Below are 14,879 nucleotides of genomic sequence, written 5' to 3'. Positions count from 1 at the left end.
AATAAAAAAAAGACTGTAACTTAAAAGAAAGAAAAATATTATTGACAGAATAATGTTGAATTGATGCATTATATAAAAGAAAAAAATCACTGAGTACTACCGAAATAGGTTAAGTGCAATCACTTGATGAAATATTATGCAGCCAACTAAAATAACCACGAAGATCGTGAATTAGGGGAAATATTCACAAATTAATGTGAAAAAAAATTAAAATTGTTCAATTAGAGAAACATTTAAAGGCCAACAGCTTGACAGAATAAAATTAACAGTGACATTCTATACTATTAAAAAAATACCTCAAAAACAAAGAGCCTACCTATATAAGAAACACTGAAAGCAAGTTTACCTTGAGCTAGTCTTTCAAGTCGTTTTCCATGCTCCGGGGGTATAGCATACCTAAAATTTTAAACATAAATAAAATTTAGGTTTATAATTTTTTAGCTATATTATCCTAAGGACATTTATTCTTAAATAATGTCACATAAAATCTTAAACAAACGCCACTTGGATGATTACAAAAACAACCCAAAGACATAAGCTTTAGACACTGAAAGAAGGGAGAAAGGGAAAGGAAAAAAAAACTTAGAAATCACCTATTTCAATACCCTAGCTCAATATCCCAACCACATTTTAGACTAAGGAACAAAGGCTCAAGGCCAGTTAACCTTCTTAGCCAGGGAGTTAGTTTATTAATGTTGGTTTTTCTTTTTAAGAAAAATGGAAACAATGAGTGGGAAGATGGCAATGGACTAACAGACAGAGCTGAATGCTCTCACAAAAACAATGGAGAAAGAGCCAAGAGCCGCCGAGGGACCTGCTTTGGGGGTCAGCAGACCAAGACAGTGCTACACAACTCCCAGGAGGTTGAGGGGCAGAGAGACGAAGAAGCCGAAAGGACAAACATGAGTTACCAAACCCCATGGAAGCCCAGGACTGGCTCCTCTCCCTCACCCCGAAGATATTAAGCTGGTATAAAACCCCTGGCTCACTGTAGCCAACTGAGAGGGGTACAGACATCTTCTTTTCTGCCAGCTGTTTCATGGGGAAAAGGAAGGGAGGTCAGGGTACTTTTCATCAGTGAATTCAGCCAGCAGAATCCACTCTGAATCTCTGCTCTAAAGATTCAACATAGGAACACAAAGTCAAGACCGAATCACCTCAGTGGAAAGGTACACTAACTAGCACCATCTGCTGGCCAGTCTGAAAACTGTATGGACAAAAACTGTTCACGCTCTTTTATCCAACCCCTGGGAGAAAAACCCCACTAATGAATCCCTGGCCCAATTTTGAAAAATTAAACTAGGCAACTTTAAAAACTGAGAATAACTTGAACCAAATATCAAAGAAAAGCTATGAAGAAAAACAGGCAAGAGAAATTGGCCATCAGAGTAAATTCACCATCATATTCAGATGCCTAGACATCAACAAAAAATTACAAGCTATACTAGGAAACAGGAAGAAACAGCCCAGTCAAAAGAACAAACCAAATATACTGAAGAGATACAGGATTTAAGACAATTAATCAGTGATAATCATACAACTCTCCTAAATCACTTGGAAGAATTCATTGAAAATATGACTAAAGTAATAAAGGATATTAAGAAGAAAAACTTAACTGTTGTTTTTCACATTTAAAATGTTTTTGTTGACAAATAGAATGCAAAATTATGATACCAACATTTATTTTTCCACCAAACCTTCTAAGAACCCTATAATTTTCTAGCAGACTTTAAACCAAAAATTACCAGCCTTAAAATAGCAGCATGATTATTTTTTAAATCTTGATTATAGCAAAAATAGTTTCACATCCCTGAAGAAAAGAAATAATTATCTCTAGTTCATAGTGTTTTCAAAAGCAGAATATTTGAAAACATAGTTAATGTAAACTTTTTAACATTTTGAAACAATCATCTCATAATATCCTAAATAAATATGAAATTTTATGGGATTTTTAATGAGGAAATGTAAAGAATCTTGAAATAAATTTAAATGATTGTTCTCATGCCTTAAATAAAATCAATATATTATTTTTGAAGGCCTCATTTACTATGTTTACTAGTTCAATGTATGCTAAGTTACTTTTTACTGAAATAAGTAATCTAATCTTAATGAACACCACACTTGGTTGCATTTGAAGTCACTAATAACATATGCAGAACTTAATTGGATCCAACGCAACTAGGCAATTCACTAAAAGAAAATTCAACCATATATCCTGTTCCTTAAGGCACTGCTAATGAAATTATTCCAACTGAATTGGAGAGATAAAATTTTAGCATAACTAAATGACAGTCACCCAATATATATTTGATAGTCACTTCTTGCTAGTTTTTAATCCATGGTTTAAATTCCCAAATATACCCAGAAAAAAATACATATATAATGCATGTATAAATATGCCACATAGTCCAGAGGATTATCTCCCTCATGACATACACACAAACACATTTTCACAAGCAAACACTAGCACAACATGGATATATGCCTACCCACAGAGGATTGGATGTAGATGGAGATATTTATATATCTAGATTCTTAAAAAACTGGCATCAAAGTTAAAGCTCATTAATCTGAAGTTCAACCATCTGTTCACAGAAAACTTCAGTATGTTTATCTGCAGGAGGAAGGAAGGAAAGGTACAGGAAGTTGGTTCTATCCCATCTTTGACCTTGTGCTCTTATTAGGAATTTTTTTTAAAGATTGATGTTATTTGTTTTATTCCCTCCTCCCCCCCAATTGTTTGCCCTCACTGGCTGCTCTTTGTATCTATTCATTGTGTGCACTCTGTGTCTTTTTTTTTTTTTAGGAGGCACCAGGAACTGAACCCAGGAACTCCTATATGGGAGGGAGAGGCCCAATTACTTGGGCCACCTCTGTTCCCTGCTCATTGTGCCTCTCATTATGTGTCCTTTTTATGTCTCTTCATTGCGTCATCTTTCTGTATCATCTTGTTATGTCAACTCACTGCACCAGTCTGTTGCATCAGTCACCGTCTTGCTCGTCTGCTTTAGGAGGAATCAGGAACCGAACCCGGGACACCTCCCGTGTGGTAGGCAGGTGCCTAACTGCTTGAGCCACATCTGCTTTCCCTTTTTAGGAATTGACTCACACTGATTCAATCCCCTCATAGCTCTTCTCCCAGGTAGCCTTCATTATATAAAATAATTTATACAACATTGATACAATGCCATGTTAAATACTATTTAAACCCTATGTTCACTGTTTTTATAGCTCAGTGCAGATGAATCACAATACACATCGCTGTTTGTTTCATATGCAAAAAAAACTTACATAATTCCCAAGGATGTGACAAAGGACAGTCTAAAATGAAGATAAATAATAAAGTTAATAAAACCAGAAAGTATTTTCTGGTACTATTACTTTTCTGTTTATCATCATATTCAAAAAGAAAAAGGAACTAGGAAGGACTGGTGTAAATTTTAGAGATTCATTCTAGAGTCAAATCACCTATTTTCTTACAGTAATCTAAAAACGCTGATAGCTACACCATTCAAGTCAAGAAGCAATAGGTATTGGTTCTTCTGAGGGCTACAGAGACCCACAGGTTGTATGGTCATGGCAGATGGAGTTCACTGCCATGTCAGTTGGCCCTACTTTGGAGTTTGTGTTTCTGTGTGATGGACCTGGACTCAGATGTGATCTTTGTTCACAAGCCTCTCCTGTTACATTTACTGTAGTTGGCGCTAGGGTTTAGTGAATACCCAGGGGACCTGAATCTCTGGACTGACCATGTGATAGCCAGGCCCTGAGCCTCAACAGACTTGCAACTCCTACACTCTGGTTGATTAGACCTACCCCACTCAGCTAACATGGAGGTGAAGAAGGTCAACCACCACACCAGGGAGCCAAGAGTGCCTACAACTGAAAGCAGAATTGCATCCAGCATCCATGTGGAATCCAATCCCCCTCTTGATATAGATGTGGAGTGGACGCAACCATTCCAAGGTTCACAGGATGGAGGAATAGAGTACAGATGAGAGTGGACTTATTGATATTCTGTTTATGAACTATTGTGATTAGTAATCAAAGAAAATGTGGCACTGGTGTGGAGAAAGTGGCCATGGTGGCTGCTGGGGGTAGGGAGTGGGAGGAAGAGATGTGATGTGGGCGCATTTTCAGGATGTGGAGTTGTCCTGGGTGGTGCTGTGGGGACAGTTACCAGGCATTGTATGTTCTCCCATGGCCCACTGGGTGGACTGTGGGAGAGCATGGGCTATGGTGTGGACCATTGACCATGAGGTGCAGCAATGCTCAGACATGTATTCACCAAGTGCAATGAATGTCTCATGATGATTGAGGAGGTTGTTGTTATGGGGGGAGGAGTGGGGTGAGGGTGGGGGGGGTATATAGGGACCTCATTTTTTAATGTAACATTAAAAAAAAAGACAAAAAAATAAAAAATTTTAAAAAATTTAAAAAACAGCAATAGGTATACATGTACCATCTTCACAACCATAAAATCTTGCTAAAAGGATGCTAACAGTCCTTTGATCAATTATCTCATTCCATAGAAAGAGTCCAAGGGGAGTCAAAGAACAATTCTGTTCTCTGCATACAAGTAACAGGATTGGAAGTGCCCTTAGAGATAATGTACACCAAGTTGAGTGTTCCAAATCTTTTTTTCTGCCCTTATGCCATTTCAGGGAAAGAATTAGATAATCTCATTATGGACAATAACTAGTAATTGGGGGAATGAAGGATGATACAGAGAAACACACCCCTTGCAAGTAGGTAACCCAGCATACTCTGAAAAAAGCTCCACAGGTGGTTCTAACAGGGCAATAAATGTGGAAAGAATGGATATTCTCTTCTAATTATCATATTCAAAAAATTCCCTTGTTCCTAATTGTCCATAATCTCTCTGACACATAATCCTGCTGCCTAACCCCCTCAGGTTCCTAGCATGGGGAGATATATGGATGCAAGGTTTATTGTAGTTATTTCCTTTGAGTTTTTTTTCCAGTAGTACTACAATGAATGGTCAATGGCCCAATGCAGGATCTATCACAGAGAAAACAGAAAGACATGTGGTTTCCACACATGTTGGAGATGTATGTAGGCTAACAGGCAGCCTTTGCCTGAGTGAAAGTAAGCAAGCATCTGATTTCAGAAGCACTCAGTCATGGATACACTGTCTTCTCTGCAGCAGCACCCCTGATCATCTGACCACAGGACTACATTGATGCACAAATGCAGCAATCTGACACCATATAACTCTAATCTGTTTCAACACAGATGGTTCAAGAGACAGAGAAAAGAGTCAATAAGAGAGTAAACACATTTACTTTCATGTGTTTTCCACTAAGTAACACATTTAACAAGAACTCTAAGGAACCATCTAAAAGACATTGCTCAAGTCACTTATCACTGTCAGACCCTGTCTACCAGAATAACCTTATGAGGATCAAATGTGTAATACTAGGCACCCATTTTATACTGATGGTCAGAAGGCAATGGCATAAGCCTCACCTTCTGACCCTCACATCCAATGAATTAAGAGAAAATGTTCAAGAAAAATCATTTCTAAGAATCCAGTCATCAAGGGTCAGAGAGACACATAAAAGGCTGAAAATAATTTAAAAGATCCCAGAAAGGCACTGTATCTTTCTGCAAGTCAACCTATCATAATACCCAAAACTCAATCCTCTAGCAGGTTGACAATCAGATCTTGTGTTCCTGTTTTCCCACTGAACCCATCCCAAGCCTAAACATATGGATGGCACTCAATAAAAATTTGGTGATTATTTTATTTCTTTCAATTTCTCTCCCTGGAATTCTGTGTCAGAGGCGGAGGGAGGGGGGGGACACCTTAGCAACAGGATTTTATTGTTTCATGGTATTGGAAGGCAGAAGTCCAATGCCAAAAAGCATTGGCAAGGCTGTGCTTTCTCTCTGAATTCTGTAGTGTTCTGGTGATCACAGTCCTCTCTCACATGGGTATGTCCTTGGTCACCTCCTGTAGTTTTCTCTGATTTCTGGCATCTGCTGGTTTCTGACTTCCCTCTCCACAGCCTCCAGTAAAAAGATTAAGACCCAAGCTGGTCCAGTTTAGTTACATCTAAAGAATTCTTAGAAGATCCTATTTACAAATGAGTCCATACCTTAACTAATAATATATCTTCAAAATGGACAGTTTACAAATGGATTCACATCCACAGAAATATGGATTAAGATTAAGGACATGTCTTTTGTTCAGGTACATGATTGAATCTACCACAGCCCAGATTTTATCTTGAAAAATGTCTTCCCAAAGATAAAGCTAAATGTGAAGAAACATGTTCAATGGCTTCTTCTAGGAATGTTCCTTAAAATATGTGTCTCTTTCACATTTTTTGAGTAAATCACCTTATTCTGCTATTTGGAACACAGATGTAATGATTGCTGATCTGGTTGCCTTTTTGGACCATGAGGATCAGGGCTACACCGTGGGGATGACAACAGAATGAGTATCTCAGGACATCAACGAACTGAGATATCTTAACTAGCTCTTGTTCTCCTACCTTCTCAAGAATTTTTTGAAAATATTTCTCCCCCTTCTCTGTGATCAATTTCTCTCTCTTCCCCCTGGATTATCACCACTTTTCAAACGGCCCAGGTTTTAAACCAAAGACTCTTAACAAAGGGCATGTGAAACAACATCTGTTTTGCTGCCACCAGAGTAACAGCTCCTTGGGTATCCTCTTGTTATTATATAGGTATAGCAAGGGCTTCTCAACATGTCAAGAGCTTTTAGTTGATGTTCCTTTGAAATGGATTTTTAGCTGTTGTTACTGCTCAAATCAGATACAATTAAATCCTTAGAATGGTTCTCGGTGTATTTTTTCTTGTGTGTAATCCATAAAGTGTTTTCAGTCAAACAGGACAAAGCTGGTCATGTAAGATAGTCCACATTGCCATTCCCACAATACAATCCTTTAAAAATTTGCAAAAACTGGCAGAGCTACCTTCTTCAAAACTCCAGGAAACAGAAAAAAGTTTGCAGTAACTGGGAGAGTTATTGTAGGTCTCAGGAACTGTTCTGGAGACAGTTAACCTCTATGTGCATACTGGGGTCCCTATATGTCTATGCCAAATCTATTGTATAGCAGCAGTTTCAAGGCTGGAAAAAGTCCAACTCAAGGCCCCATAGAGGTGCTTTCTCCCAAAGTCAGCTACTGTTGATCCTATGGTCTGGGCACGTGGCAAAGCAAGATGGCCACCAATCTCTGCCAACATCTCAGCCTTCCTCTCCAGGCTCCCCATCTCTCAGACCTCAGCTCCCAGAGCTCAGCTGTGAGCAACCAGGCTTAGGGCTTGTCTTTTTCTGGGCCTCCTCTATCAGTCTCAGCTGCTCTGCTTTCTTCCTGAGTTCAGCTGTAAGCTATCATGCACCTCTCCTCTTGAGCTCCTCCATGGGCCCAGGCTCTTAGGGGCTTCATGCCAAAGTGATTCACTAGTTCTTTCTAACATGGCAGGATAAAAAATCGTCTGGAATTCTCTTTTAAAATAGATATGGATATGCTGCTGGTTAGAATCACTTTAATATAATCTAACTGAATTCAACAGTGAGTTACTGAGCACCTGCTACATATAAGACAAAGCGGAAAGCACTCAAGGAATTTTCCATCTAATGGGAAGATGGTAGAGATAAATACAATTATTGTTAACATCTGTCTGGATAACTACGCATCCATTTCTACAGAAAGTTTTGGAGGCAGCACATGGATCTCTGGAACATCAAGTTCCCAAGCACATTTACCATCATGTGCCAGTTGGTATAAACTATACAAGGAGGGACAAGGAGAGACAGAAAACCTTTGATTTCTTAAATCCCAAAAGGCAATCATCTCTGGGAACAAACTCAAACACCTCAACTCTAGGACACTTTATGAAGCCTCAAATCTGAAAGAAGGACCCGTGATTTATTTACATTTCTCAGATTACTTCACAGTGATAATGACCACCTACTGGGTACCAGGGACAATTTTAAGATCCTTACTCTCAAAAGGAATATCAATAACAACTTTAAACTGTTTGGTATCTACTACATATAAGATATATGTATAAGGAATACCTTGATACTGCCTTCCAATTAATCCTCACAACAAACCTAGTCAGCACTTATTCAAATGTGTTCTACTTCTCTGTAGGTCAATCACCAGAAAGATTTTCTGCATACTTTACATACATTTCATAAATTCTTTAAATTTGGAAACAGGACTATAAGGCATAATTTGCAGAACCCTCACTAGAGCTCACAGAGTCACATGAGTGTGTTCCCTCCATGCAGTTTTCCCTTCTAGGTCACTAAGAAAAGGAGTAACTGACCACTGCAAGTGATCTTCCACTTCCCATCATACCCCTCCAATCTATTGTGTGCTAAAATAATCTCTACAAACTACAAATATGATCATGACAAAGTCCTGGGCCTGCAACTGGCTGCCTGTTAACTGAAAGACAGAAACCAAACTCCTTCACAGGGCATACAGATTTGCTGCAGTCTTTACTCCTGTACAACTCTTCAATTTTATCTACTGGCCAATATCCCAATGCAACACACTCTGATGTTACCAAGCACCCTGAAGCTCCTTCTAACCTCCCCTTGTTATTTTGCACCTCCACTCTATTCCATCCCCTATTCCCTGGAATGTATACACCCTTACCATCCTGTTGAACCAACAAAAACACCCACTCCTCTTTCCAAGCCCAACTCGAGTCACCCCAAGGGAGAGCTTCTCAGCTCCCTCTACTGTTGCATCAACCACACCATACACAAACTACCACCATGGGATTCAGGACATTTCTTACCTTCCTTCCTCCCCCCTCTCATCGCTAAGCTCCCTAAGGGCAACGGACTGTGTCTGTACATGTAACAAAGCACTGGCAAAAAGCAGAAGCAAACTCACACCCAGTGGTTTTCCACCTTCTGCTCTTGCCATACCTAGCACTGGAGTTACTTGGAATGCCATATGTTAATGCTTTCACACTTTCCCTAAGGGGTCTAACTTCACCCAAGGCTTCCAGATCATTCACATGCTGGTGATCCACATGTCTCTCTTGAGTGCCAAACCTCTAAATCCAACTGGCTATTGAACAAGTCAATTTGGAGGCCCTCAAACACAATGTGTCCAAAGTTTAATTCTCCATAATCTTCTAACTTCTCCTCTAGATTCCCCATCTCCATTTATGACATCCTCATGCACCAAACTGCCCAAAGATGCAAGAGTTGTGTGTAACTGCACTTCTCTTACCCAATCAATCCCCAAATTTTACATGTTCCACCTTTTATGGGTTCAAAGAGAGATCCTGTGAGTCTACCTGTATCTCTACCTCCACTGCCACCTCTTCGTCAGGCCTCCCTTCTCTATCACACAGATTAGTACTGTTGCCTCTTAACTAAGTACCCAGCTGCCAGCCCCATTCTCTCTTATCCACATAGACCAATAAGGTCATAGCACTAAAAAAATTTTTAGAAAAAGATCATAGCACTTCCTTCCCATGCTTGAAATCTATGTAGCAGAAAGTACCAGTGACTAAGTCAAGTCAAGCTTGGAGGCACATGTACAATGGATATCTACTGACACCAGGCAGAGGATTCTGGTTCTATACCCCTAACCACCTTCTAGATGATTCTAAGAAAATATCCTATCACTACAAAAGTCTCAACATACACAAGATCAAATTCATGACTTACCCCTTCAAAACTGGTAATCTCCCCTAGCATTCCCATTTCAGTTCATAACTCCTTTCCCCTGGCAGTCCAAGCTGGAAATATTAGAATCACCTTATCCTCTCTGACCGATTGCCAATAAAAAGCCTTCCCACTCTATATAATGAAAAATCTCATGTCCATCTATCCACAACATCACCCCAATTCCAACCTTTGTCTCCCCTTAGGTAGATTACTGGCTTAACTAGAATCTCTGCCCATATCTCCCTGAGTGACTACATAAGATCATTTATAACCCACTAACTGGCTTCTAAGACATCCTACAATTTAGCCTCGGTCTTCTTAAATATGAGACCATCACTCCCAAAAGGCTGGGCTATGAATTATTCTATCACTCACATAGGCATCTACCTAACTTACTACCCCTCAAAGGGTCCCTCCCCACCATTGTGCTCCAAATCTCAACCTTCCAAACCCTGCCCAGATTCCACCTCCTCTTTGAAACGTTCTTTGATCATTATAAATCAGGCCAATATCATCCCTTTTTTTTACCCTCCTGGAGCCCTTCAATTATATTTTTCATGTGGCATTCATCATCTATTATATTCTGTGGCTAGCTGCAGTCTGGTGTATAAAAATCATTTTCATTCTCTCTTTACAGGCTTTAAGCTCTTTAAGGGTAAGAATGTCTACAACAACCCAGAAATATTCACACAGATTATCCTTTTTAACCTACCCGTATAATGAGCACATGGTCCAAAACCGGGCACTCATATGCCACAGTTGCTCAATTATACGCCTAATTCCTAATTCTTTGAGGCTATAAGTTGTCTTGCACTTCTTTGAATCCTTTGAAAACACCAGATAAAGTACCTACCATCATATACCCTCAAATATATGCTGGGTTGTTGAAAATAATAATTTTTCATTTAACCTTTAGGACTGTTTTTGTTTCAGATATATGAATATTACCAACAGTTCTGCTAACAGTAAGAAATTACGAATCACTTGTATACATATGAACTCACAAATTAGATATGCACAGAGCAATGTTTTATTTAAAACCAAAATCTTTTATGAACTAAAATAAATCATCTATTTTAAAGGCCAAGAAAAACAGAATGAATCCCTTCAAGCACATCTTTGGGTGATTTACTGAAAAAAATTGACCCAAAATGATGTTAGCCTGGTGGCAGAAATATAAGCACCATCTTGAACTGAATAATAGCAAGCTGACATTTCAAACTGTAAGTAAAGTTACATTTTTCATAATGTACTTGATCCATTTCTCTGCTTTAGGTTTTCTCTCTGAAGGAATCCTCTTTTCAACATATACTCATTCCATTTACCTCTTTATAGCACTTCTCAAAGGGTATTTCTTAGATTACTTCCTCAAATTTTTCCTAGTTTCTTCTGGGAATCTGTGGGCTATCAATGATGTTCTTAGGAACAAAGGTTCTCAGCTCCCCATTTGCTGCCCACCCCCCATCATTATGCTAACAGTGGCAGCTGCCAGGGTCCAGGGGGATCCCTCTGTCACTCTTGCTAAGGGGTACTGCTGATGCCTGCTGTTAGCCAAGTTTCCACCCACTCTGTGACATCCAGGACATTCTCACCAAGCGCAGGACCATGTGTTCCCAACTCTATTGAGACTATATAGGAAATACCCTTTCTTCATTTTTGTTTCTGTATGCTTTTGCTGCTTTGCTTACAGTCATTCCTAGTGAGGGATCAAGGCCAAGTCCACAAAGACAACTTTCTGATGGACAAAAATTCTGAACTGTCTCTCCCCTCTTTTATTGGCATAAGCTTACATACTTGACTTGTTCTTTACAGTTACTAAAGCATTGAAAAACTCAGTAAAAAAAGAATAATTGAGGGAAAATTTCATTAGAGCTCATCACAGCTACCATTTATTGAACATTATAACATGCTAGATAGACCTTGTACTAAGATCCTTGGTGCAAGTTCTACTACTACCTCGATTCTACTGATGAGGAATCCAAGGCCTCCAGGCATTAATTCACTTGAGCAAGGTGAATGATAGAGCTGGAACTGAATCCCAGGCCTATCTGGATCCAAAGCCCAACATACATGCTCTGCAACCCAATATTCTATTCCCATTTCTTGATGAATCACCACAAAAATGCACAGAAGAGGAAAAGGGGCTTCTGTTCCTCCTAAAATGATACAACCACTGTTCACATGATCACTAATATCACTGAGCGAGTCAACCTTCAGAAGAGAACATTTTATAACTGCTAACAATCCAAAGTTCCAGTATCGGTGCAAAATACTTCTCACAGCTATCCATTCTTGCCTATCCACTTTTAAAATGAACGATAAAAACAAATTTTTTCCCTAGCTTTTGAAACTACAGTCAAAGGATGCACCAAGTATGCTATCAACCAAGTAAAAAATAACAGCATTTTAAATAAATTACAGATACAAAAAACAAAGCCATCAAACTACAACTTAAAGATTCCTTGGTTCTTCTGACAAAAAAAATTCATGAAGCATACATAAAGGGCCTATATTATATTACAAAAAGCTCTTGGGAAGCAGATGTGACTCAAATAATTGGGCTCCCATCTACCATATGGGAGGTTCAGGGTTCAATTCACAGGGCCTCCTGGTAAGGCAAGCTGGCCCACGTGGCGAGCTGGCCCAAGAGGAATGCTGGCCCATGCAGGAGGGCTGGCCTGCACAGAGAGTTGGCGCAGCAAGATTGCACAAAAGGGAAACGGACTTTGGCCCAGTGGTTAGGGCGTCCGTCTACCACATGGGAGGTCCGCGGTTCAAACCCCGGGCCTCCTTGACCCGTGTGGAGCTGGCCATGCGCAGCGCTGATGCGCGCAAGGAGTGCCGTGCCACGCAAGGGTGTCCCCCGCGTGGGGGAGCCCCATGCGCAAGGAGTGCACCCGTGAGGAAAGCCGCCCAGCGTGAAAAGAAAGAGCAGCCTGCCCAGGAATGGTGCCGCCCACACTTCCCGTGCCGCTGATGACAACAGAAGCGGACAAAGAAACAAGACGCAGCAAATAGACACCAAGAACAGACAACCAGGGGAGGGGGGGGAATTAAATAAATAAATCTTAAAAAAAAAAAAAAAAAAAGATTGCACAAAAAAAAAGAGACACAGAGGAGAGACAATAAGAGACACAGCAGAACAGGGAACTGAGGTGGCACAAGAGACTGAGCACCTCTCTCCCACTCCAGAGGGTCCTAGGATCAGTTCCTGGTGTCACCTAAAGAGAAGACAAGCAGACACACAGAAGAACATAAAGGGAATGGACTCAGAGAAAAGAGCTGTTAAGGAGAAGTAGATGTGGCTCAACCTGCCTACCACATGAGATAAACCCAGGTTCAACTCCTGGTCCCTCCTAAAGAAGATGAGCAGATGCCATACCTGCCACAACAAGCTAGATGCCTAAATAAGCAGATGCCACAAGCCAGCAGACACAGCAGTCTGCGAGGAGTGGATGGGCTAAGGCCACTGGGTACTCACTTCCCAGGTGGGAGGTCCCGGGTTTGGTTCCTAATGCCTCCTGGAGAAGGCAAGCAAACATTGAGCCAACAGATTACAGAACCATCCGGGAGAGGGTGGGGAAAAATTTAAAGATAATAAAGTACAATCCACACCAAGAAACAGGAAGCTAGGAACCAGTTAAAGGAACAAGATAAGCCTCCAGATGACATAAAGGAGTTGAGACAACTAATTAGAGATGTTCAAACAAATCTCCTTAATAAATTCAATGAGATGGTTAAAGAGATTAAGGATATTAAGAAGACACTGAATGAGCACAAAGAAGAATTTTAAAGCATACATAGAAAAATAGCAGATCTTATGGGAATGAAAGGTGCAATCAATGAAATTTTTAAAAACATTGGAATCATATAATAGCCGATTTGAGGAGGAAGAAGAAAGGATTGGTGAGCTTGAAGAAATGGCCTCTGAAAGTTAATGTAGAAAAGAACAGATGAGGAAAAGAATGGAAAAAATTGAACAAGGTCTCAGGGAACTAAACAACAGCAAAAGGCACGCAAACATACATGTCATGGGTGTCCTAGAAGGAGAAGAGAAGAGAAAAGGAGCAGAAGGAATATTTGAAGAAATATGGTAGAAAATTTCTCAACCCTGTTGAAGGACATAGAAATCCATGTCTGAGAAGCACAATGTGATACCATTTGAAAAAATCTAAATGGACCATCTCCAAGACACACACTCATCAGAATGTCAAATGCCAAAGACAAAGAGAGAATTATGAGAACAGCAAGAGAAAAGCAATGCATAATATATAAGGGACACCCGATAAAATTAGGTGCTGATTTCTCACCAGAAGCCATGGAGGCAAGAGGACAGAAGTCTGATATATTTAAAATAATACAAGAGAAAAACTTCCAGCCAAGAATCTTATATCCAGCAAGATCGTCTTTCAAAACTGAGAGCAAGATTAGAATACTCACAGATAAACAGAAACTGAGAGAATTTCTAAGCAAGAGACCAGATTTTCAGGAAATACTAAAGGGTGTGCTAGAGCCTGAAAAGAAAAGACAGGAGAGAGAGGCCTGGAAGAGAATCTAGAAATGAAGATTATATCAATAAAAGTAACTAAAAGTGTCAAAAGAGTGGTGAAAATAAAATACGACATGGGAAACGGACTTTGGCCCAGTGGTTAGGGCGTCCGTCTACCATATGGGAGGTCCGCGGTTCAAACCCCGGGCCTCCTTGAACCGTGTGGAGGTGGCCCATGTGCAGTGCGGATGCGCGCAAGGAGTGCCGTGCCACGCAAGGGTGTCCCCCGCGTGCGGGAGCCCCACGCGCAAGGAGTGCGCCCGTGAGGAAAGCCGCCCAGCGTGAAAAGAAAGTGCAGCCTGCCCAGGAATGGCGCCGCCCACACTTCCCGTGCCGCTGACGACAACAGAAGCGGACAAAGAAACAAGACGCAGCAAATAGACGCCAAGAACAGACAACCAGGGGAGGGGGGGAAATTAAATAAATAAATAAATCTTTAAAAAAAAAAAAAATACGACAGATAAAACTCAAATAGTCAGGAATAAACGTAGCCAATGATATAAAGCACTTGTATTGAGAAAACTGTAACTCAAGGTTAAAATAAATCAAAAAAGTCCTAAATAACTGGAAGAATATTCCATGCTCATGGACTGGAAGACTAAATACCATTAAGACATCAATTCTACTTAAATTGAT

The 14,879-nt window shown here is 40.2% G+C and overlaps 1 protein-coding gene across 3 annotated transcripts in view; it reads right to left on the bottom strand.

Moving 5' to 3' along the window:
- The window catches only part of KDM4C (lysine demethylase 4C), a 518,173-nt gene that overhangs the window by 358,481 nt on the left and 144,813 nt on the right, over positions 1-14,879 (bottom strand). For all 3 annotated transcript variants that reach the window (XM_071216722.1, XM_058301838.2, XM_058301837.2), the window contains exon 6: positions 347-396. In XM_071216722.1, coding sequence (XP_071072823.1) covers positions 347-396 — 50 coding nt within the window. The remainder of the gene's footprint in view (positions 1-346; positions 397-14,879) is intronic.

The sequence above is a fragment of the Dasypus novemcinctus genome, chromosome 8 (genome assembly GCF_030445035.2).
Source record: "Dasypus novemcinctus isolate mDasNov1 chromosome 8, mDasNov1.1.hap2, whole genome shotgun sequence".
NCBI lineage: Eukaryota > Metazoa > Chordata > Mammalia > Cingulata > Dasypodidae > Dasypus > Dasypus novemcinctus.
The sequence above is the reverse complement of the archived record's forward strand: the minus strand, read 5'-3'. Positions and strand labels throughout refer to the sequence as shown.